The sequence below is a fragment of the Pyrus communis genome, chromosome 14, assembly GCF_041283825.1.
Source record: "Pyrus communis isolate YQ-2024b chromosome 14, ASM4128382v1, whole genome shotgun sequence".
NCBI classification, from domain to species: Eukaryota; Viridiplantae; Streptophyta; class Magnoliopsida; order Rosales; family Rosaceae; genus Pyrus; species Pyrus communis.
The window spans coordinates 513,998-535,250 of NC_142578.1; the positions used below are offsets into that span (position 1 = coordinate 513,998).

Consider the following 21,253-nt stretch of genomic DNA (forward strand, 5'->3'; position numbering starts at 1 on the left):
TTGTATGCTCCGTTAATTCGATAAACGACATAAAAATAACAGGTTATAGATCAACCTGTTAATAAGTCAAGTCGTTATTAAGTCACCCGTTAACAAATCTAAAATACGTCTTGTTACAATGAGGTTACTATCCAACGTTAAATACTTCTTGTTACAATGAGTATGTCTTGTTAAGTATATATAGACGCAAGATATGAGTGGACATCATGGAATAACACAAAATCATAATCCACTATTGTGCCCATAATCTTCACGTGAAGTCTATTACGTGACGTTTAGTTTCAACAAGATTCAACATCTTAATTACAAGAAACGTGAGGTTAAATTATAATCCTCAAAGTACTATCCAACATTAAATAAAGGTTACATAATAATATTAATTGTTACTACACTAATGACGTTGGCTGTTACAGCGTGAATGTTTTTGTCATAGTATAAATGTAAGATACGTGAATAGACATATAAACTAATCATATTTTAATTAGGATTAGAAAATGGGTCATGGTGCAATCCACAATGGTAACATCATTTTAGTCACGTACGGTACCAAGCGAAGTAGAATCAACAGCCCCTAAAAGCAGATTAATAGTCGATTATACCTGAAATCTAAGATTTGGTTAAGGGCCGGGCAAACACAACTTTTCTGCATGAAGGAATGATGCTAGATAAGTAGATATAAATGCATGCCGGCATGCTTGTTAAATTTGTCAATCAATATTCCCCCACCTCTTAAAATAATATAAAACTAACAGAAAAAGTGCTTTTAATTAGCTTTTCTGAGAGGCAAATCAGGCTCCAAATCTAACAAATCAACGTACTAAATAAAGACAGAGAGAGATATTTCAAAGTCAAGGTTTCACAACCTAATCACTTAAAAGTGATCCCATTTAAAAGGGACGATGGGAAAAGGTTCCTTGGAAAATGTAACTTGTTCCGAAAGAGAGAGAGCAAAAGAGGGAATATTAATCCAGCAGATAATGCACCACTAAAACTGATTCCATCTCTTTTCTTTCTGCTTTTAACTTTTGATTCAATTCATGACTTCTACGCAATGGCAAAACATCATACATCAACATCACTAATTATATAGCAACTTTAACCTAATTTTTTATTGAATAATATGTTTTATTAAACATCGCATGAGAGATAGTAAAAGCTACCCAAAACCATGTTTAAAAGAACATGTTATACATACACCAGCATATATAACGAATTATAAAAAACAGAGCCTTCCAAGAAAAAGACGTCAGGCTTGAAGACGTGCATGGCAACTCCTACATATATACATATTTCGTATTTGTGTCGAGATGTGTTTTTTTGCTTCTTTCTTTTTTTAAGAGCATAATTCAGCAGTAGTAGCCAGGCAATTTTAAATTCGTAAGTTAGAGTTATGTTCTTTTACGTGAAGCTGAACTCCATAAGCTTGGATTCTTGAGGTTTCATCATTTGATTCTATAAAACTCTGCGACTGAAAACATTAGCTTAATTATTATTAAGTTGATAAACTTGCCTAAAACTTTTGACAAGAAATGTGATAATTAAATAGTAAAGAGGGTACATGGTAACATAAAAAAGGTGTTTTTGTTATATCACGCCCACTGTCGAAATCCCTATCAAACTTGTACTTCATATTTCCCCCCCTAAATTTTAGTTCTAAAAAATTAGGGGAATTTCAGCAGTTTGCTCTAGATTTTTCTGTAGTTTGATGAACTATAGGGTGGAAGAGAGTCAGATAGAAAGGTAAAAGTATAAGCTAGGGGAGAAAGTTTCAAACCCAAAAATTTTCAAATTCTAATATTTTTGAAAAACTGGAATGGAAAGGGGAATGCATTCATAGATTCCAACAATTCTGAATTTTTTTGAAGTTATTTATTAAAACTTATATACTTTGTAATCATCTTTTGTATTTCATCGTCAATTTCGGTCTTTTTGGATGCATTTTGTTCATTTTTTTTTTGGTAATCAAAATGAATTTGATATATGCATAAGTAAATATCAAATATTAAGAGAGAACAATAAATTTCATGTATTGGATTATATTATGAAATTTTTTAGATTACATTGCCTCCAAAAATTACAAAAAATTGTGATCCGCTTTGATTCCAAAATTTTGGAATAAAAATTGGAAACCTTGTTTCCGATATGATCCGTTCGAAAATAACCCCCAAGTGTAATGGAGCTTGTGGACTTATGTGTGTAACTATAAGCTTGCAGTTCATAACTCAAATTAATTTCCAGTTTTTCGATACGTATAATGTAAGTAGAGACACATACATGATTGCTAGATTGCTAGATCACTAAAGTCAATAGACCATTCAATCAAAAGAAGGATTCTCTGTATCCATATAATTAAAAAGATACGTTTCATGCAAGACTTGGTAATTAATAAAACCTAGATAATTGCAGGTCACTACCTCAAATTGGTTTCCAGTAGTAATTCTATGTTGAGAGAGCATTTCTGGTCTAAGCACATTTTAGAAACCTTTAACTGGCTTGCAGCCATCCTCCTCTACTGCAACCATGCTTGCATATATTATCCTAAAATATAAGTACCAGCAATTTTCTACATCTTCTGTTGGTTCCAAAATCCTATTCAGCTTCTAAGATACGTACTCAAACTCGATGCAGATCACAAATGAAGATCATACCTGCAACATTGAAAAAAAGAAGAAGAATAGACTAAGTAGCTAGTCAGTAAGGAACATGCAGAAGGAGGATTTATGCCATGATTAATGGCATGAAGGTCCGAGAAGACGGAAAAGCAAATACAAAAAGTTGAAATGTACTACTAGATATTTATTGCATTCTCTGATCTTATTCTTTCATACATACATACATACATACATATAAATAATTTTTTTGAAAACTTGATGTTACCCCTTGAAACAATATTCTCCTCTACTAAAACCCATCACGTTTTTGTTTTCTTGAATAAAACCCATTGACTAGCCTCAAACTAAAAAAATTCTTTAATTAAGTTTGACTTTTCAAATTGTGTATTTTCAGAATGCCTAGATTACCCCTATTAATACTTGGATAGAGTTTTTGGATTAGTTACTTGTTATATAAATAATTCATGTCATTCATTGTATATTCAATGTATTAACTTTCAAATTGTTATACCATGCCGATTGAAAAATAATAATACTAATTTCATAATTTTGTGCATTAAATATATAAGTTAATTTACCTACCAACACAACAATAAACCTAAAACAACTTCTGCAAATACTCCAATCCCTAATACACAAAACAAAAGCTATATGTTCCATGCAATTTTTACCTACAAAATAGTCTAATTTTCCTATTCCATCAAACAAAAATTTAAAGGGTCTAATCTACTTTCAAAATGGTCTAATTGACCTACATTATTTATGTGTATTACATTACAAGTTTATTTAATTGCCTACAAGCAGAAAGCCACAACATTTGAACATTATCTGCCCATCCTAGGAAGTTTTGCTCGAGTGAGTTCCCAGAAACAAAACCGTGAGGGAGTGGTAGGGGCCCAAAGCGGACAATATCATGCTACAGTGGAGTCGAGCCCAGGATATGGTGGGGGCCCGGGCAGCGATGTGACATTATCTAATATCACTATTTTTTTTTTTTGGAATACGTAAATTAATTTAAATGTAGGTAAATCAGTATAATATTAATAAGTAAGTAAATTAATTTAAATGTAGGTAAATTAGTATAATATTTGTATGTAGGTAATTACATGATTCAAACAATATTATTTTTTCCGTACAAGATATGTCTTTTCTTTTTTCAATTTGGTAAATTAATTTATATATGTTGCTAATATTTATGATACAAGAAAGGTAAAATATCCATATGGATTTAATTGCTCATCATAATTAGGATGAGTAATAACATTTATTGACCAAATTAGAATTTTGTGGCATAAGTTGTCAATGTATTGTAATAGTTGGTCATATATTTGTCTACATGGCAGTCTATTTGAAATTTGGGTTTTATTTGATTATTCAAATTTAGGTGGGTTTTTATTTAAAAAATAGGTGTTTCAAGGGTCTATATCTAAAGAACTCATAATTTTTCATGCCCTCAAGTTCGAGATTTTATTTTTGGTTACCATTTGCAATGCAAGTTAGATTGGTGATACAAGAACGAGGCCACCGCATAGATTATTAGAAAGAAAACATAAAAAGGAAACAAATGGAAAGCAAAAGCTGGAAAAAGAAGTACTTTTTAGTTTCAGAAAAGGAAGGACGTGGATTCTGATTTCCCAAGCAAAAGCTACCCATAACCATGCATAGGAAAAGAAAGGCAAAGCAATCACTCGAAAGTACCACCATTAACCAATAATAACACAAATTAATATACTAATGAAGGTTCATTAGTTAGTCAGTCCACAAAGAGAAAGTTAAATATTAATTACCTGGAGGAGTTGCCCCATAGATTGTTAGAAGGGTGGTGTTCCATATGATCATGCTCTAAGTTTAAAGTTGCATTTGAGGCTCCTCTTTGGTTAAGTAAACCATTTGAATTTGAATTATGATGATGGTTTGTTGTAGACAAAAGATCTTCATCCCCAGATCCGTCTGTTGCATATCAGCCAACCAAATGTTCATATCGATGTTCATGACACTAAACAAAAATGGTCGTGACGACGTAACTTGTTAATGTTGTCTCTTTCTACATCGTATAGATAATAAAATCAAGTGTAATCTTTCTTTTGGTCATATACATTATAAGTTATAACATGCCAACAGTCTTAAAAAGAGTAAATTAAAAAAGGTACATTTTTGTTTCGTTCATGCTTAATCTGAATTCTATACATGTGCATATATATATATATATATATATATATATATATATATATATATATATTGTTGTCAAACGTACTAGCTAGTTGTTTGTTGGGATGCAAATGAAAAATGTGTGGATGTACGACTTTATGTATTATGTGCATGAATACAATAGTACATATATGTTGGGTTGGAGGTAGCCAGTGCAGAGGAATGGTTGTAAGAATTTCACAATTCAAAAGGGTACGTCGTAGTAGCAGATATATTCATGGGAATAATTAATAATATTAATTAGGGAAGTCCTAGTGAAGCAAAATAAGAATTACCAGAGGAAGCTAGAGGTTTGTCAGTGTTCTTAACGGTTCTATACATCTGCAAATCCAAAAAGAACAAGATATTTAAAAAGAGAATGAGAGAAATAATTGATTAATATATAAAATCTCACTCAGTCGAAAAAGCAAAATAAAATAAAATAAACAAAACAAAATCAAAGGAGATGCTGCATAATTCACTTTGTGGGATTTTTTTTTGTTTGTTTAATAACCACGAGGCTGATGTTTGGTAAGGTCAGTAAATGCTTTTGCATTATTGAGAAATGATGGCTTGGCTACTTTCTTTCTCTCTCATCTTCTCTCTCATCTTCTCTCTCTCTCCCTCTCTCTAAAAGTAGAACTTGTCCGGTGTGTATCAGTCACAAGAACAGAAACAGACTCAACTGTTCATGAAAATGGAGTATGATTTTTTTTCTTCTATTTCAATTCCCTTCACTCGCCTCCTATCATACTTTGTTTTTTATCTTATTATTTTTATAAAAAATCAACATATAACATGTTAACGTGGCCGTAACCATTCAAATAGGAGAAAAAGGGAAGGAAGGAGAAAGAGATTAGAGAGAATCCTCTTCCACTGTTCATTCATCCATTTATTGATGGATCACTAATTCATCACAGTACCGGTGATAGTGCTGCTGCGTGTCCCTTGGCTGTTGTGCCACTTGGATAGCCAAAGTGTCCAGTGTCCAGTCTCTCCCCCTCCCCCAAACACATAAACAAACACACTACGCAGTGAAAGTCGACAGAAAAAATTAAAAGGAAGAAATTTAGAGAAAAGTATAGGGCTTGAATCTGAAATCTTAATGTGGTCAATGCATCAAACATTTCAGAATGCTAACTTTTTTCCTTTAGAAAATAACATAACAAAAAAGTCACTGATTTAGCGTAGGGTGAGGTGGGTAGAGATGATTAAGACTAGCATAGGTCCCGGCTTCTAAACTCTCAAATGTAATCGAAGAAGTGATGAGATGAAGCTAGATGTACCTGCAAATGGCTCTTAACATGAGCAAGTGTGAGATCCTTCACATCCATGAGCTCCAACACGGACTTTGGAGTAGCCCCTATATATACACAAAATTACAAAATAATTTATAATTAACTACATATATATTCAAGAGTTCCCAGGGAAAATTATGTACATATAATTCAATTCAAACTAATTAAAAAGAAAGAAATACAGAAATTAATAATATTACGCAACTATGTAGGGTAAGCAGTGCCGAGATTTTCCGGCCGCTGCCCACCCTTGCCCTAACGTGCGTCCGCCCGTGAGAGTAAGAGAGAGAGTAGGAGGGGCTTACTTTCATGACCACCAAGGAGCTCGACAGCATGAACAAATCGGGCGTGAAGAGAAGTAGTCCATCGCATCCTGGGAGCTCTCATGTTCCTCTTGTTGATATTCTGCCCTATGAGCTTTGGAGGCGTAAATCTAGATCTCATGATGAAACCATTGGACGACAAGTCGGCGTTGTAATTCCCACCTCCCCCTACACAATGATGCTGCTGAGGGTAATGAGGATTCAAATTATAGGACGGAAAATAGTGTTGCCGTTGATGCTGCGGCTGTTGTGGTTGCACTCCTCCTACTCCTAGGCTTAAACTGTCCATCGTTATTCCGTTAAACCCTCCCAATCCCATTCCAATTCCCATGCCCATGCCACTACAATTCCCAGCAGGTGCTGCCGGTCTGAAGGAATTAGACAGATACGGCGCCGTTTGGTACACAGGATTAGGCGAAAACGTAGGAGGAAACGAGCAATTAGTACTACTAGTACTGTAAACAGGAATCCCTTTGATGGGGTTGAGTCTCTCAAGCAACGGAATCTTATTGCTACTACTTACAATATTACTACTGTTCTTCCCTTCGTCATGGTAAACGTCTCCGCCGCCGAAATAGTTCTTCTTCCATGCGCTTTCGGCCTCTGAGGCCGAGGGATTGGCGAGGGAGAGCTCAGTATCGGCATCAGCGGCTACTGGGGAAGAACTGGTGTGGCTGGCCCTAATACAGCTGTCGCTGTGGGATTTGTTGGTTAGGGCGCCGCCGTTGGTATCTTCCTCGTCGGTGTCTCTTCGCCATATGTTGAAGCAGCTGGCAGAGTCGTGATCGGGCGTTGCTCGGTCGGTGCAAATGGAGGATGGAGCACTATTTGTGTTTGTGTCTGGAGGGCTTATGTGGAGTGAAAGATCAGGAATCGGATTCAAAGATAGGCAGCTTCTGCCGCCTGCAGCTGCTTCTGATGAAAACCCTTTTTCGTGAAGCATATTTTAAACCCTTTTGTATATATTCCCAGCTTCTAGCAGTATCTAAATCTACGGCTACAAACCCAGCAGTTTTGGGTTCTGAAAACAAAGTTGAAAAAACACACTTCTTCTCCTGACAGATTTCAGAAACTAAACCACACACTCATAGCCAATCCAGATGTGATTGTGAGAAGTGGGTCTAATTTCATCCATCTTCTTGCTCCAAAACTAAAAACACACTCATATATAGATATATAATTTAGTAGAGAAGTAGTGCTGATGGTTTTGCAGCCTAGGAGGAGTATGGAGGACAAATTAAGAAAGTAAAGCCCTTCAAAAGAAAATTGGAAAAGGGAGATAGAAAGAAAGAAAGTGAAAGTGTGCTGTAAAGAAAGAAAGGCTGAATGAAAAAAAGGAAGACTTTTCTCTTGCTCAAAAAACAGTTTCTCGTGCTCAAGAAACAGACATCCTCATCAGGAGAGAGAGAGAGAGAGATGGGTTTGGTATTTTGCCAAATATATAATAATTAGTAGTAGAAAATAAAATAAAATAAAATGGGGAAGGGATATTGGGAAGGAGAAAGAAGATGTGGGTCTGAGTTTCTAATGCCTCGAGAGTATATATAGGAAAAGGACACTCCAACAAAGCCTGTCCCTCTCACTCTGCTTTAGTCAAATATATAAACTCAGCACGCAAAAATGCAGCGAAGTTTGTAGCAAATTTTCTTAATTATTGGTTTCTAAAATTCTTTGGTATTTTTATCTTCCCCGGAGACGACGGGTCAAAAGTTAAGAGGGGACAGTGTTAGAGAGAGAGAGAGAGAGAGAGAGAGAGAGAGAGAGATAATCTATAATTCTTTTCCCCCCATCCTCTTCGCTACAAACCCTCCCTTCCTATAGTCCTTTCTCTCTCTCACTCTCTGCTACACATGCAATGCCATATGAATTATTAGTCGACTAATCGACCTCGCCAGCTACATCCATTCATCGTTGTATATATTGCTGACAGTCATACATTGACCGACAGTGTACGTGTACTATACATCTATATGCTTTGTTTTTCTTAATTTCCTTTTATCTTTGTCTGGTGCAATAGTAAATGTCTCCGTGTCTTAATATATATCATACCCTAAACCCTATTGTGATCAGTTTTGTGTTCCTCGGACCTCATTATTGTTTAGACTAGTTTGTTAGGAGCAATATACTCGTCGAATGAGTTAAGGTTTTACTATTAAACCAATTGGTAATGGCCATCTTCTTATATACACATGAAAAGTTTGGTAATCTTTCAATGTAAGACATCTTTTCATCCTCACACCCGCACCCTTAGATCCAAGTTCAAATCCTTTTCGTTTTAGATTTAAGTAGTTAAATTCGAATATCATTTTGTGAAACAAAAATATCTCTTGTATATGTAAAACAAAAGGATTACATATTTAGTTGTGCTAACAAATAAGCACGTTAATTATCACTTAATAATAATTTAATCATCAATTTCATTTCATTTAGTTTACATACCTTTTTTCCATATCTAGAACCCTTAAGTGAAGATACTCAATACGAGTACCCATATCATTAATCGGTGAGTTCGTTACTGCAACATATGTAGAAAGCTAATTGATGATTAGCCCCCAAATTGAGATAATTACACAAAATCGATCGTTTTAGGGTTATATCAAAAAACAGAAGCTCTTTTAATTGTTTCTTCTTTTGTGGAAGAAAAATTGCATCCAACCAAAAGAAAGCTGCAAAACAGCATAAAACAAGCCCAAAGAGAGCTGCAGAAAGTAACGCAACATGCACAAATTCTGTGGTACATGGTATATATCCTATCATCATGTGTACATCCATCCATGACCTGACCCTTTCTCAATAATTCCCCTTCATTTCATTTATCACTTTAAAACGTGTTGTGATTTTTGTTATGCCATCTCTGTGGCAACGTGGCAGTGATATCACAAGAATTGAAGTTCCAATAATGCTAAGCAGTGTCATTGTTGTACTTGTCACGTAATTTGTTTCTTTACATGTTATAAGACGAGTAGGTGATAAAATGGATATGTTTCAAATTAAATTATATTAAAAAAAAATCAAATACATATTTATAATTAGAGCAAAATTATAACATCACGTAACGCTAGTCTGAATTGACAAAAAATCTTGATCAGATAGGGTATGTATCTTGGCAGATGAATGAATGATGGAACTGGGTGGGTGTTGTAATAGTCAAGAAATATTGATTAATTAGGTGGACCCTTTGACCTTAAAGTTTTTATTTCGCGGACCCTCTAAAGTGTTGTTTGTTTGCTTTCATATGGTTGTCATCGTAAACCCTAATTCCACATACCTTTGTTAGTTTTCTTATATTCCTTTTCATCCTCCAAAATATTCCCTTCTAATCCTCCAACAATTTTGTCCAGCATTTTGCGTGTATTATGTCATCCCACATGACCTTCGCGCCTTCACCACGCCCTCCCCTCATTGACTCGTACACATCTTAATCAATTCCAGAAACCTAGGCCAAATCAACTTACTAAACATATATAAAAACTAATCATGATCAATTTCTCCCTACTAATTCATTTTTCTAATGCTCATCTCTTTAATGCATTCACCAGATTTAGATTTAAACATGTCCTCGACTGCTACACTAACGAGTTACAAGGCCCTATATATGCCCCCATGTCTTAATTAATTTAACTAATTAGTTAACAAGTAATTAAACTAGCTCAGCTGAGGCAAGTGTATTACATTGAAAAGGTGAAATATTTAATGCATTTAATGCTTCAAATTAGTTTAGTTAAATTTCACTTATTTCCATACGCATAAATAAATGTCAAAATTTGAACCATGCATCCTTTGTTTCCGATGCAATTAAGCTTGGAGTCTTGGACAAATATATATATGCAACACCTTGTCGTGGAATAATAATAGAACAGTGTTTTCACACACTCTTTTTAATCTTCTAAGCACTCTTGTTAATTGTTTGATTTTGATCTTCTTCAATTTATTCGATTTGACGGTCAAAAATTGAAAGAAGTTTGTGAGAAGTAAAAATAAATGTATGGATAACACTATCCTAACAATATTTGTTGCTCAAACACTCATTCATCGGCATTCTTAAACCAAATACTTATACTCTACTTCTGCTCGTAGGTATGTTTTTCTTTTGGGTAATGCTAGAGAGACTAAATGTATAGACTAAATTTTATAAACTAAATGACTGAAAGTTGATGGTTGAATTATTACTTAAATATTGATTAATGTGATTATTTCTTATTCGTGACATATCATTTAGGTTGTAAATTTAGTCTACAAATTTAGTTTACCTAGCATTGCTCTTTTCTTTTTCTAATTCGAAATAAGTATTCTCATCAATCGTTGCTAATCATAATATCAGGCAACAGTATTTGGCTTTATTCCATTGACAAGTAGTAATGCTGAAGCCTTCCATTCGAGATAATTTATTGTCTCACCGATATATCTCTAATTACAAATTCTCTCCGTCGGTTATTAAGAACCAACAAAATTTCCTACTCAATAAATATGAAATTTTAATAGCTCGAGAGCAACTAATGGGTTAAATCCCTTTAGTATGGAAATTGAAATAACCCCCAAGTATGAAATTTGATATATTCCTTTGAAAAAAAAAAAAAAAAAAAAAAGCTTTGAAGCCTTCCATTAAAAAAAATTTGTTGTCTCATCATTAGGATTTATCTTTAGTTGTAAGGTAGATATTCCCTTAGTCGTAGGCCAGATTATCTCTCTGTCCGTTTAGAATCCACAAAAATTCTAACTCAAAAATATAAATTTTTTATACCTCTCGACAGCAAGAGGCAACTTAACTAACTGGTTATAAACTCGTATTTCTTTGGTATGGAATTGGAAATGAACTTTGAGTATGAAATATATATATATATATTTGGCAGTTGCTACTACTATAATTATTAAACTTCATATTGTTCCGGGATACATACTCATTACTGTCTGCCCATGTAGTGAGAGGGTAGAGTCAAATCATTCATGCCTGCATAAATAGTACATTGGTGTATGAACAGAAGAAGTGAGGTTCTGTCGGTTCTGATTACCAAGTATTTTGCCACGCATTTAAGTAGTTAGTATTAGGGCTTGTTTAAAAGTGTTTTTAAAATCACTGAAGTGTTTTTTAGAAAATTGTTTTTGGATTTCAAAATGACTTAAAGTGCTTCTTGTAAGAAGCATCATGATTCACTTGCATTTTTACTAATATTAGTTTCAAAAACGTTTTCACAAAAAAATCACTTTTAACCATTTTAAAAACATTTCCAAATGATTCCTTAATCTTTCGATTTTTGCATCCTATCAGGTAAACAGTAGATATCTTTAAAAACAAGGAAAGGGATCATCTCTGGATCCCTTCCTCCGAATCCACAAAATCAGGGGATCCGTGCTATTGACATTTGATCCAAAAACTACAAGCAGAGATCCACTTTAAAAGTTATAATAACTTAAGCTATTTGATCAAATTTTAATGGCACGGATTCCTTTATTTGGTGGGTTAAGAGGAAGAGATCCGGAGAGGATCCCTGTCCTAAAAACAAACATATATGTCGTAACAATGTCGGCAAGCAGTGGATCTAATAGTAGATTAACATGATGAGTTTGTACTCTTCCCTTCATTGGATGGAATGCATAATTAATACTGAAATTTTTCATAGCACTTTTCTTTAGTAGAAGTGTGAATGGGTTAAATAGTTAGTTGTTAGAAGAAAGGGAATCGATGAGAATCCAACTTGCACCAGAATGCATAATCATAATTGTTTTTCGTAACTGCAATAAAACACAATTTGCTTTCAGAGCATTTTTTTTAATTGCTCGACAATTGTCAATGCATATGTAAATTTAAGGCTGTTTTTAATAAATTATAATAAGATGGTAAATTCATCGATTTGTTACCAAAATGGTCACAATTACTGTTCAACTTCAAAATTTCCATCAACGCACCGGACAAGTTTAGGTAAAGAAAAACAGGTACTGTTGATGGGGACTTTGCTTTTTCATATAATAAGTAACAAAATTGACTAATTAAACACCCTTTAACACAGAAATCAAGGAGATTTGGTTTCCATAGTTAACTAACGACGTCCATATTTTGCAAATGGAATGATTAGCCAGCTTCTATTTCTACCTACTGAGATAATACACATTCACTTTCCAAAAACCGAGATGCACACAATGAACCTTGTATATTTGGTCAACACTACTGGTCAGGGTGGTCACCCAAAACCCAACCCTACACATTAATTTGTTTTTATAAATTAAATTAAACGATACTTTGTTCTTCAAAATTAGTAATTATTCTTCAATTATTCTCTATTATTTTCTACTCCTCCATTTTGCTCTTGAGAAAATCACATATATAAAGAGTGTCACTTTCCAGTTCTTAATTAATACAGAAAAAGGCATCTCTAGCTATAGATTAGACATTCTATATGCATTGAACAGCTCAAGCGACTCATATAACTAAACGCTTGACTAATGAAATGTTGGAGTGGAGTTTGAGACCCTCTTGTCCCACATTGGTCAACAGTATTTTTTCATTAGCCTTTATATAGACTTATTCATTTTTCTTAGTAATTAGAACTTGGACCGTTTGGAAATGGATTGAAGGCTTGGGCCTTATAGTTGTGTGGATTAGGCTTGATGATTATACTATAATATTAATATAATTAATATTAATTAATCAAGACAAGGGCCTTGGGTCTTATGGCACTTGGGGCCAAGGAATTAAAATTAATCTGATCAATTAGTTTTAATTTCAAATTAAGTTTTTAATTAAATTAATTAAAAACGTTTTGATTAATAGACACAACTCTTTGGAAAGAGTTGTATAGATACATCCAAAAGGTATTTGAAGAGGTATGAAAGAGCCTATATAACTGGAGTCCTCAGTTCCATCAAATATCATCTTTTCTTCCTCTTTATCTTCCGTACAAACTTTCCAGAGAGTAAACACACAAAGCAATTCGCTAGAGTTCTATAATCCAGTGCGGGTTGTAGAATTAGGTAGTTGTATCCTGGTCGAGCAGACGTTGTAGAACCACAAGCACACGAGTGGGACGGAAATACTGTTCGAAGGACATAGCGTTTGCACTAGCCTCTACCTTCAATTCATTCAAGTTAGTATCATATTAATTTTTTGTAATTATTGTGTTATTGCATTCTGTATTGCAAGTATTTTTGAATAATAAAGTATAAGTATTTCAGTTCTGTATTTCTGTTATTTTATTGTTTCTAAATTGTTCTCCAACATGAAAATCATATTAGATATCACTTTCAATGTGTAGATCTCTATCATAAACTTCAAAAACTCTACCAACTCACATGTACTGAATCCCGTCAGATTTCTCATGCAATACTGATTCATCTTCAGGTCCTTGTAGCTTACGATTGGTAGCAAGGTACGTACTTCATCTTGAGGTCATTAATCATGACAAGGGCAGAAGGAGGAGGAAAGCTGGTGTTGGAAATTACGTGCTGAGACCTACAACTGAATGTTGCCCTGCTTCTTACAATCTTACCTTTCTTAGAAGCTCCCTCAGCCAGCCTTTCTTAGGCAACAGGTCCACCATCTAATGATAATTAGATAGCTAGCCATGGACCCTTTCGGCAAAACAACAGGGCAGCCGGATATGTAATTTCAATTTTAATTTGGGGGTATGTTCCAACGAGAGACATTCAAAGTCCTAAGAAAAATACAGAAGCTAATACTAAAACAGTACAAATACGCTACACAAATGACTCTCAAGTTTATTGTATCTAATGATTTTGCAAGTCCCTCTTCTATATCAAGGTCGATCTATTTGAACATATGGATGACAACTTCCAGATTTTGTTCAAGTTAAAAATTACCTTTAATTTGGACAAAATAAACATCAATTTCTTTCTTTAAAATGCCTCATCACAGTAATAATCCTATCTAAGACAATCTTCTCTGACAAATGAGGGCATTATTTAAAAAAAAAAAAAATTGTTTACATTCCAAGCTCTCTCGACCTCACTTTTCTCTCTCATCCATTCAAGTAGATAGGATTTGATTGAACCGCAGAAATTCTGTGCTGTTTGAGTTTGTTTTATGTGTTCAATTGATCTTGGTTTATGCAAGTTCACGGTTGACTCAAAACTCAAGACACACATAGTTAGAATGCAATCTACAACCACTCCACATCGAATATTAGTTTCAATACTTTATAGGCTTAATTAACAGGAAAACTAATAAAAATGACTTGAAAACTTAGTTTTAACAATAAGGATAAAATAAAAGGTAAAGTGAATAGTACCATGATTGATCTTTTAGTGTAAAAATATGGTTTTTCGTTAAAGTGAACAGTACCGTAGGTTTTTCGTTACAACTTCTCATTAATTTGTTTCTTTTTATCACGCGATATTTTGAAGCTCTAATTTATAAGAAGAGTATTTATATTCAGTGCAAAGCCTAAGTACAATTTAACTAAAGCCTAGCAATTGTTCTTATATATAAATGTCGATTGAGATCGATCAGATATTCATTTCTACTTGGATACTTTTACACAAACTTGTTCAATTATGCAGTACTATTAAAGTTAGGGATGTGCTTTCTATCTTTTTACTTCTCACACATCCATTGTTAACTTTTATCCTTTGATCTTTTTCAATTTATTTGTTCCAACAACTGAAAATTGAGAGGAGTATGTAAAAAGTAACAAGGGATGTGTAGATAGCACACCCCTAGCTAGAGTAATTGTGATTGCAACACTCCACTCAACATCCCAATAGACTATCTTTTTACTTGTTTTCTTTTCTTTAAAAGTGTTTCCTATGGTTAGATTTAGAAGTTTAGTAGAGGATGCACATGCACTCAAAACGACTCTTCATATTACTATACAACAGTTAATGTAGAGAAATGTTCTCTTTGGCCACTTAGTGATCAAAACATTCGGTCACTCACTTATAAATTTTATATGATTAGAAGTTGAGATTAACAATACATGTTAAGTGGCTGATATACTTGATTACTAGGTGATTAAGAGAACATGAATTCATCAATGTATAATTACCAGTACATGTTAAGTGGCTGATATGAGTCATATCAATCCTGAATTTTCTTGGATTCTTCAGCGAACAATTAAATTCTGCAATGTATGTATGACATAGGTGTACTTAAAAAACTTTCGCATATACACAACTAACTTGCATACATATGTTTTTCTAGATAAAAGTGGTATTGGAGAAAAGGGTGAATCAAGCTCAATACCTCTGTTGCATGCGATGAATGATCGAGCTAAATACTACTAATTAAACACTGAAGAATAAAAACTCGACATCCACAATTAGAGTTAAAAATTAATGATCATAAGAGCATTAGCACAATTTAGTTCAGTTTTGTGCTAGAAAGGCATGTCTATACTGACTTGAGTCAAGTGGGGGGATACAGTGGAGCTAGTATAAGTATTGGCCGATTAGTTTATTTATTAACTGGGAACTGGAGATTAAAGTTACAAATGGGGAAGGTGGGAGAACAACTTACATAACATTAACATGAGAAATGCTAAGGAAATTCTCAAAAGTATGACTCTCCGTGGATTCTCCTCCACCTTATGTTTTTGGCACAATTCCCCCACCAACATTATAAGAAGTTGTGCAAAAAATATGAGGTGGTAAAAAGTCCATAGAGAGTCTCATTTTGAGAGTCTTTTTAGAATTTCTCATATATCGTCACGCAAAGTTTTGTGTCAATAAATAAGGAAAATGATCCTCGTTGGATCCTTTTCCTAAGAATCTCGGGGATCGTGTAATCATGTCCGTTCATTGTACATCGTACGGTCAATTTTCGTTAAGTACTATTTATATTTAATTTTAAATTTAAATTTAAAATAATTTTTGACCACACGATGTACGATGAACGAACATGATTACATAATCCCCAAGATCCTTAAGAATGATACTCGTGTCATAATAACGATGTACTCGTGTTATCTAAATATTTTTAATTAAAAAAGGAAGGGTACGTAGGACGTCAGTTTCAAGGGAAACAGTAGTAGAATTGATTTGAGTGGGCACAGGAAACAAAAGAAAAGAAAAGATGCACGAGAAATGATTTTGCAATCGATTGCTTTATGATTGATGGAGAGGAGAGAGAAACCACACACAAAGACAACACTTTATACAGCAATTCCAACGCTTTATTGACAAAATAAAAAAGAAGGGCTACCTGTAGCTATCTAGGCTCCTGTGAATTATGTCTGTCTTTCTTTATGGTGAAATTATGAAAATTAGGGTTTTGCCACCGCGCCCCTCCCCTCTGAATTTGTTTGGGATTTGAGTTCTTTTGACTTTTTCTTGTTTCTCTTTCTTTCTTCTGCTTCTTATTATTCACACACAGCCCCCCGACCCCGAGGCAAATATTGAAATCAACCACCGCCCCATTGGGTTGGTCATAAATCAACAAAAGAGAGAAACAAACTAGAGAGAGAGAGAGAGAGAGAGAGAGAGAGAGAGTTGATAGCAGCATAAACTGGATGTCACTGAGCTTTCACATCTCATGGAATACCGAGAAGGGATGTAGACGTTCCTCTGCTTTATAGCAAGTTATGTGTATACATGCATACATGCATACTGGGAACCTGTCTTTCTCTCTTTCTTGCCTGCCTGCCTTCTCCTCTCCTTCTTCTCCTTCAGTCCTGCAACTTCCCTCAGTTTCTCCAGCTGACACCAAAATTAACTCCTTGCAGTCTTGTAACTCACATAATTTTAAAATAATGAATATCACACAATAGTTAGCCTACAACTTAATAACCAAATTGGTACCTTTAACCTGTTCCTCCATAGCATTCTACTTTGACAGTGTAATGTAATATGACATCTACAACATAAAATCCAAACTTGTTACATTATTCATTAAGTCATTTTGTGTTATTAATTATAACTTTATCATTATTTTGTTGCTTTAGACTATAAACTTTGACAACTATGGCTTGATTTTATCTTTACTTGTAATTCACATTGAATGTTAATGTTATGTTGTAAGATCATTAAACGCAAAAAAACTAGCACAAATATAAATAACGATAATGGATAATTCTTATTATTGTGTTGCTTTATACTATATCAAGATGTTCAAAATGTAACAATCAACCTTAATGGTGTTACAAACAAATACCATTTTCTAACCTCACCATATATAGTTAATATTGGACACCAATACCGTCTTTTTAAAAGGTACAGTAGAATTCCCATACAAAAAATAAGAATCAAATTGTTATTATTATCTTCTCTTGTACTAGTTAGTTCTAATTGTTCCCGGACAGATTAAACCAAAATTTTCTTTATTATTAAGAGGTGTCAGTCTGTCAGGTCAGGTTTGAATTGAGGAGTAACATTCGGGAGAGTGGCTGGAACCACCAGGTCCTCCCTTTTCCTTCCACAGGCTATACAGGGCGGGACCGCTACACCTACACACATAATTACTACTCGGACCCATCACTTATTCACATACACACCCATATTGAATTGCATGTTGTTGTTAATTTTATGAGGGCTGCTTCTTTTGGGGTCTAGATTCTCTTCAGATCTCCCTCATCAGAATTCTTTATAAAACTCAATCCTAACCGTTCACGAAAAGATCATTTTGCGTGTAGCGTGAAAAAGAAGAAGAAATTAAAATTGATTCGTGGCCTGACAAATTGCATGAACGATTAGCATTAGAATTTAGGAAATGATCTGAAAAGGGAGATCCGAAGAGAGAATCCAAGTCCTTGTTGTACACTTTGGTAAGCATGTTTTTTTTTTTTTTTTTTTTTAAGGTATAAATTTCACTAAACAATAGAATAAGATACATCATCGTTCATGAATTTATACACTCATGAGGGCAAAACCTTTGCAACACTTTCTGATAAACTTTCACACGACGTTACACCTTAGCAAAGAAGCCATGCTATGAGACAACACAGAGAAGTTGACATAGTTCTTTGCCAGGCACATACAACAAAACCACAACCTAAACAAAATAAACCAAAAAAAAGGTAGAGTTGGGCTATATGCTCAACTTAATTTAATTCATGTATAGAGTGAAGAATATAAGTATATATGGTTGGATAAGACATAAGACATTAGACATGCATGTTTGAATCCTTCTCCAATACAATTACAAACAGTTTCTTTCTTGTATTATTAATTAATTGCAAGGGACAGGAACTGATTAAAGAAAACTAAATTCTAAGGAGAATAGGAGTACGAGATTCCGTGAGTGTCTGTTTAGCCATTAAACAATTTTAACATGCACTTAGTTTGCCAAAATTTCTTAATTGATGCTTCAATTAAAAAACAATAAGAAGAAGCATCGATAAGATCAACCCTTAACAAGATCGAGCCTGGAGCGTACAAGTTGAGAAGTTATGGCTTACAAGTGCATAGGTAGAGAAATTCTGGCATGTGTCCATATGCTAGGACTTCTCGTATAGGCCAAGGTCGGACCAATTCATATGGACAAATAAAAATATTGGACCAGATCGATGCTAAGCCTGCCTAAGACATGAGCCAAGACCAACGGGCTAGACAGGTCCATGTGAGTAGGTTAGGTGCTTCCTTGCACCCTAATTAATGTGTCTAATGTCTCAATCGCTCGCCTAACCAAAAATTGCTGACTGGTAGGTTAATTATTCAAGTTTCAATGTACATATTGAAGAGAAAAATTAGCTACACATTTTAGATCAAGTTGAACTTGAAGTAGAAATAAGCATAGTACTCACCAAGAAATGAGAAAATCAATTCACCAAAACAGTGAAGCATATATTCACTCAAACTTTTTAATCATCATTAGGTCATTCAACAGTCTCTCAATGGCTTCATCATCGTGCCCACGTCCTTTCGTCTGCAGTTTGATCAGACAGGAAATTCATCACAATTTAGTTTTTGCAGACATACATACACCATATTAACATAATAAGAAAAGTAAAGATAAACAAAGTTGCCATATAACGCCAAATACTGAAAACTAATTAAAAACCAAAAGATCATCAAATGGGAACACGAAGTGGTGCGATGCTGAGATATAAATATTTGCCTTGTTGTAACCTGAGATATGTAGACATGAAATATGAGATATACAACACTACCTTGAGGGAAGGCACAACTGCCTTGGCTTCCTCCACAGTTTCAGGACAAAGATTTCCAATCACAGCAAGCTGCGGAGTAGAGAAAATATGAAGGCTATTATCTAAAACGAAGCGTAATTTGTTCTTTTGATTATTCGTCCATTACCTCGAATTCAGCCAACTGGTATCTACTGAGAACTCTGAATAATACTTAAGGATTGAACATGTATAAATGATATATAGTGAAAAGAAGAACACTATTATTAAATTAAGAAGTGCAGTTAGATAACCTATATCAATATTAAGTTTCTCCATTATAAAGGCATTGCATGCTTGTATTGAACCAACATGAATCCTAAAGATTTCACCAGACCATACATAAGCTAATTCAACAGCGTGACGATATCTGAAATTACATCATCAATGAAGGATACTCTCGAACTTGCTTCACAGAGCCCTGATTCGAGAAGCGACTGAAGCGCTTAACATACTGCAGTGATTTCTCCAGCACTCTTGCCATGAAAATAACAAGTGATCAGTAAATTTATAAGCCTGGACAAACAAAAAAATTGACGAGCACCCTTTCCATCTACCAGCTAACTATATATGAACTGATAATCCATAATTTTGTACAAGATTTTGGTGTCAAAGAGTACTAGAATTAAATCTTACTGGGGAAGTTGGTGCATTGATTCGCCTGACATATGCTTCATCTGATCACATCTGTGCTCAAGAAGAATGGCAACCTCACTATTCATCAGACACTTCGCCTTCAAAAAATCTGACAACCACAATCTCAATGTTACTAATCAATTATTCGCAACGCAAAACAAATCATGACCAGATATTACCATAAAATTGAATATTCAAACTATGTTTAAAATTGAATCCGGTGGTAAGTTAGAGAAATTGAGTGCTTGAAGGTCCAAAAGTGATGCTCTAGCGTGTTTTCTTTGAAAAAAGGTATTAATTTCACAGAATAATGTTCATCTTTGCACAAATTCAATTAATGCGCACAAACTATAGATAAAAATATATATATTCCATATCCTTCGTCTCACATCTTAAATTATTATATCTTTAAATTATGAACGCCATTGTTGTACAATGTCATGTTTACAGTGCCTATTGGTTTTGTGCCCTTTTGATTTTGATACACAAAAGTTTATGCCTAGGTCATGATCGAAAATCGCAATTGCAGCCAATTAAGAACTTTGAAAGAAATTGATAATAATTAATCAGATACCGTCTCCAAGTTTGAGTTCTGAAGCGTCTTCATCTTCTGCTCTTAGCATTTTTGAGAGAGCTATGGACGTTTGTTTCTTGACAATCAACGTGACCCCAATTAGATATGCTTTCTGGAACGTAAGCAAATCCCTAATGAGAAATTGAATTATGTGGGCTTTCAGCTGTTATATAAGGCTCTCGAGTGTCCGAACCGACCTCAGTTTTGGGCCGACTAAAAAAATAATAATTCGATTTTGGGTTTTAATGGCTGACGAAGGCCTACTTTAGCTCACATATTAGATTTTGGGCACCCAAACCATTAACCCTTTAGCTTATGACACAACGTCACAACCCAAGTTTGGTTTTAGGTTTATAATCGAATTATAGGTTAGGTCCAGTTGATTAGAACAATATGTCTTTCTTTAACATCTAATTTTATGTACCCGTCCTTTAGATTAAATAATTCTTTACTTTCATTACACACGATATTCTTACCCTAAGATAGATTAATGGGAGAGTGGTGAGCTTTTAACACGGAACATAATAGGTTGAAGAAGAACTTATCAAGCAATAGA

The 21,253-nt window shown here is 34.3% G+C and overlaps 2 protein-coding genes across 4 annotated transcripts; both read right to left on the reverse strand.

The window, feature by feature from the left end:
* Positions 1 to 2,314: 2,314 nt before the first annotated feature.
* Positions 2,315 to 8,208, reverse strand: LOC137713426 (uncharacterized). 3 transcript variants are annotated; one of them, XM_068452717.2, is made up of 6 exons: positions 6,403 to 8,208; positions 6,086 to 6,162; positions 5,096 to 5,141; positions 4,400 to 4,562; positions 4,207 to 4,257; positions 2,315 to 2,648 (listed from the first exon to the last, which is right to left on the reverse strand). In XM_068452717.2, exons 1-6 carry the CDS (start codon positions 7,361 to 7,363, stop codon positions 2,630 to 2,632), a joined length of 1,317 nt encoding a protein of 438 aa, XP_068308818.1. In that variant the 5' UTR covers positions 7,364 to 8,208; the 3' UTR covers positions 2,315 to 2,629. The 3 variants fall into 3 exon arrangements, with proteins under 3 accessions (XP_068308818.1, XP_068308819.1, XP_088540837.1); XM_068452718.2 differs by lacking the exon at positions 4,207 to 4,257 and having other exon boundaries at positions 6,403 to 7,987; XM_088684711.1 differs by lacking the exons at positions 2,315 to 2,648; positions 4,207 to 4,257 and adding an exon at positions 5,723 to 5,826 and having other exon boundaries at positions 4,422 to 4,562; positions 6,403 to 7,925.
* Positions 8,209 to 18,986: 10,778 nt separating this feature from the next.
* LOC137711931 (DNA-directed RNA polymerase II subunit 4) lies at positions 18,987 to 20,852 on the reverse strand. Its single transcript, XM_068451086.2, has 6 exons — positions 20,698 to 20,852; positions 20,124 to 20,232; positions 19,886 to 19,963; positions 19,618 to 19,651; positions 19,473 to 19,541; positions 18,987 to 19,228 (listed from the first exon to the last, which is right to left on the reverse strand). Exons 1-6 carry the CDS (start codon positions 20,744 to 20,746, stop codon positions 19,151 to 19,153), a joined length of 417 nt encoding a protein of 138 aa, XP_068307187.1. The 5' UTR covers positions 20,747 to 20,852; the 3' UTR covers positions 18,987 to 19,150.
* Between the last annotated feature and the right edge of the window lie 401 nt (positions 20,853 to 21,253).

Coding starts and splice junctions, on each gene's coding strand:
- LOC137713426 (XM_068452717.2), bottom strand. CDS start 7,363: ATGCTTCACGAAAAAGGGTTTTCATCAGAAGCAGCTGCAGGCGGCAGA. Junction 5,142..6,085: donor ATGTTAAGAGCCATTTGCAG/GTACATCTAGCT, acceptor TTGGATTTGCAG/ATGTATAGAACCGTTAAGAA. Junction 4,258..4,399: donor CTATGGGGCAACTCCTCCAG/GTAATTAATATT, acceptor GGTTATGGGTAG/CTTTTGCTTGGGAAATCAGA.
- LOC137711931 (XM_068451086.2), bottom strand. CDS start 20,746: ATGCTAAGAGCAGAAGATGAAGACGCTTCAGAACTCAAACTTGGAGAC. Junction 20,233..20,697: donor AGAACTCAAACTTGGAGACG/GTATCTGATTAA, acceptor TGTGGTTGTCAG/ATTTTTTGAAGGCGAAGTGT. Junction 19,652..19,885: donor TCTGTGAAGCAAGTTCGAGA/GTATCCTTCATT, acceptor AGTATTATTCAG/AGTTCTCAGTAGATACCAGT.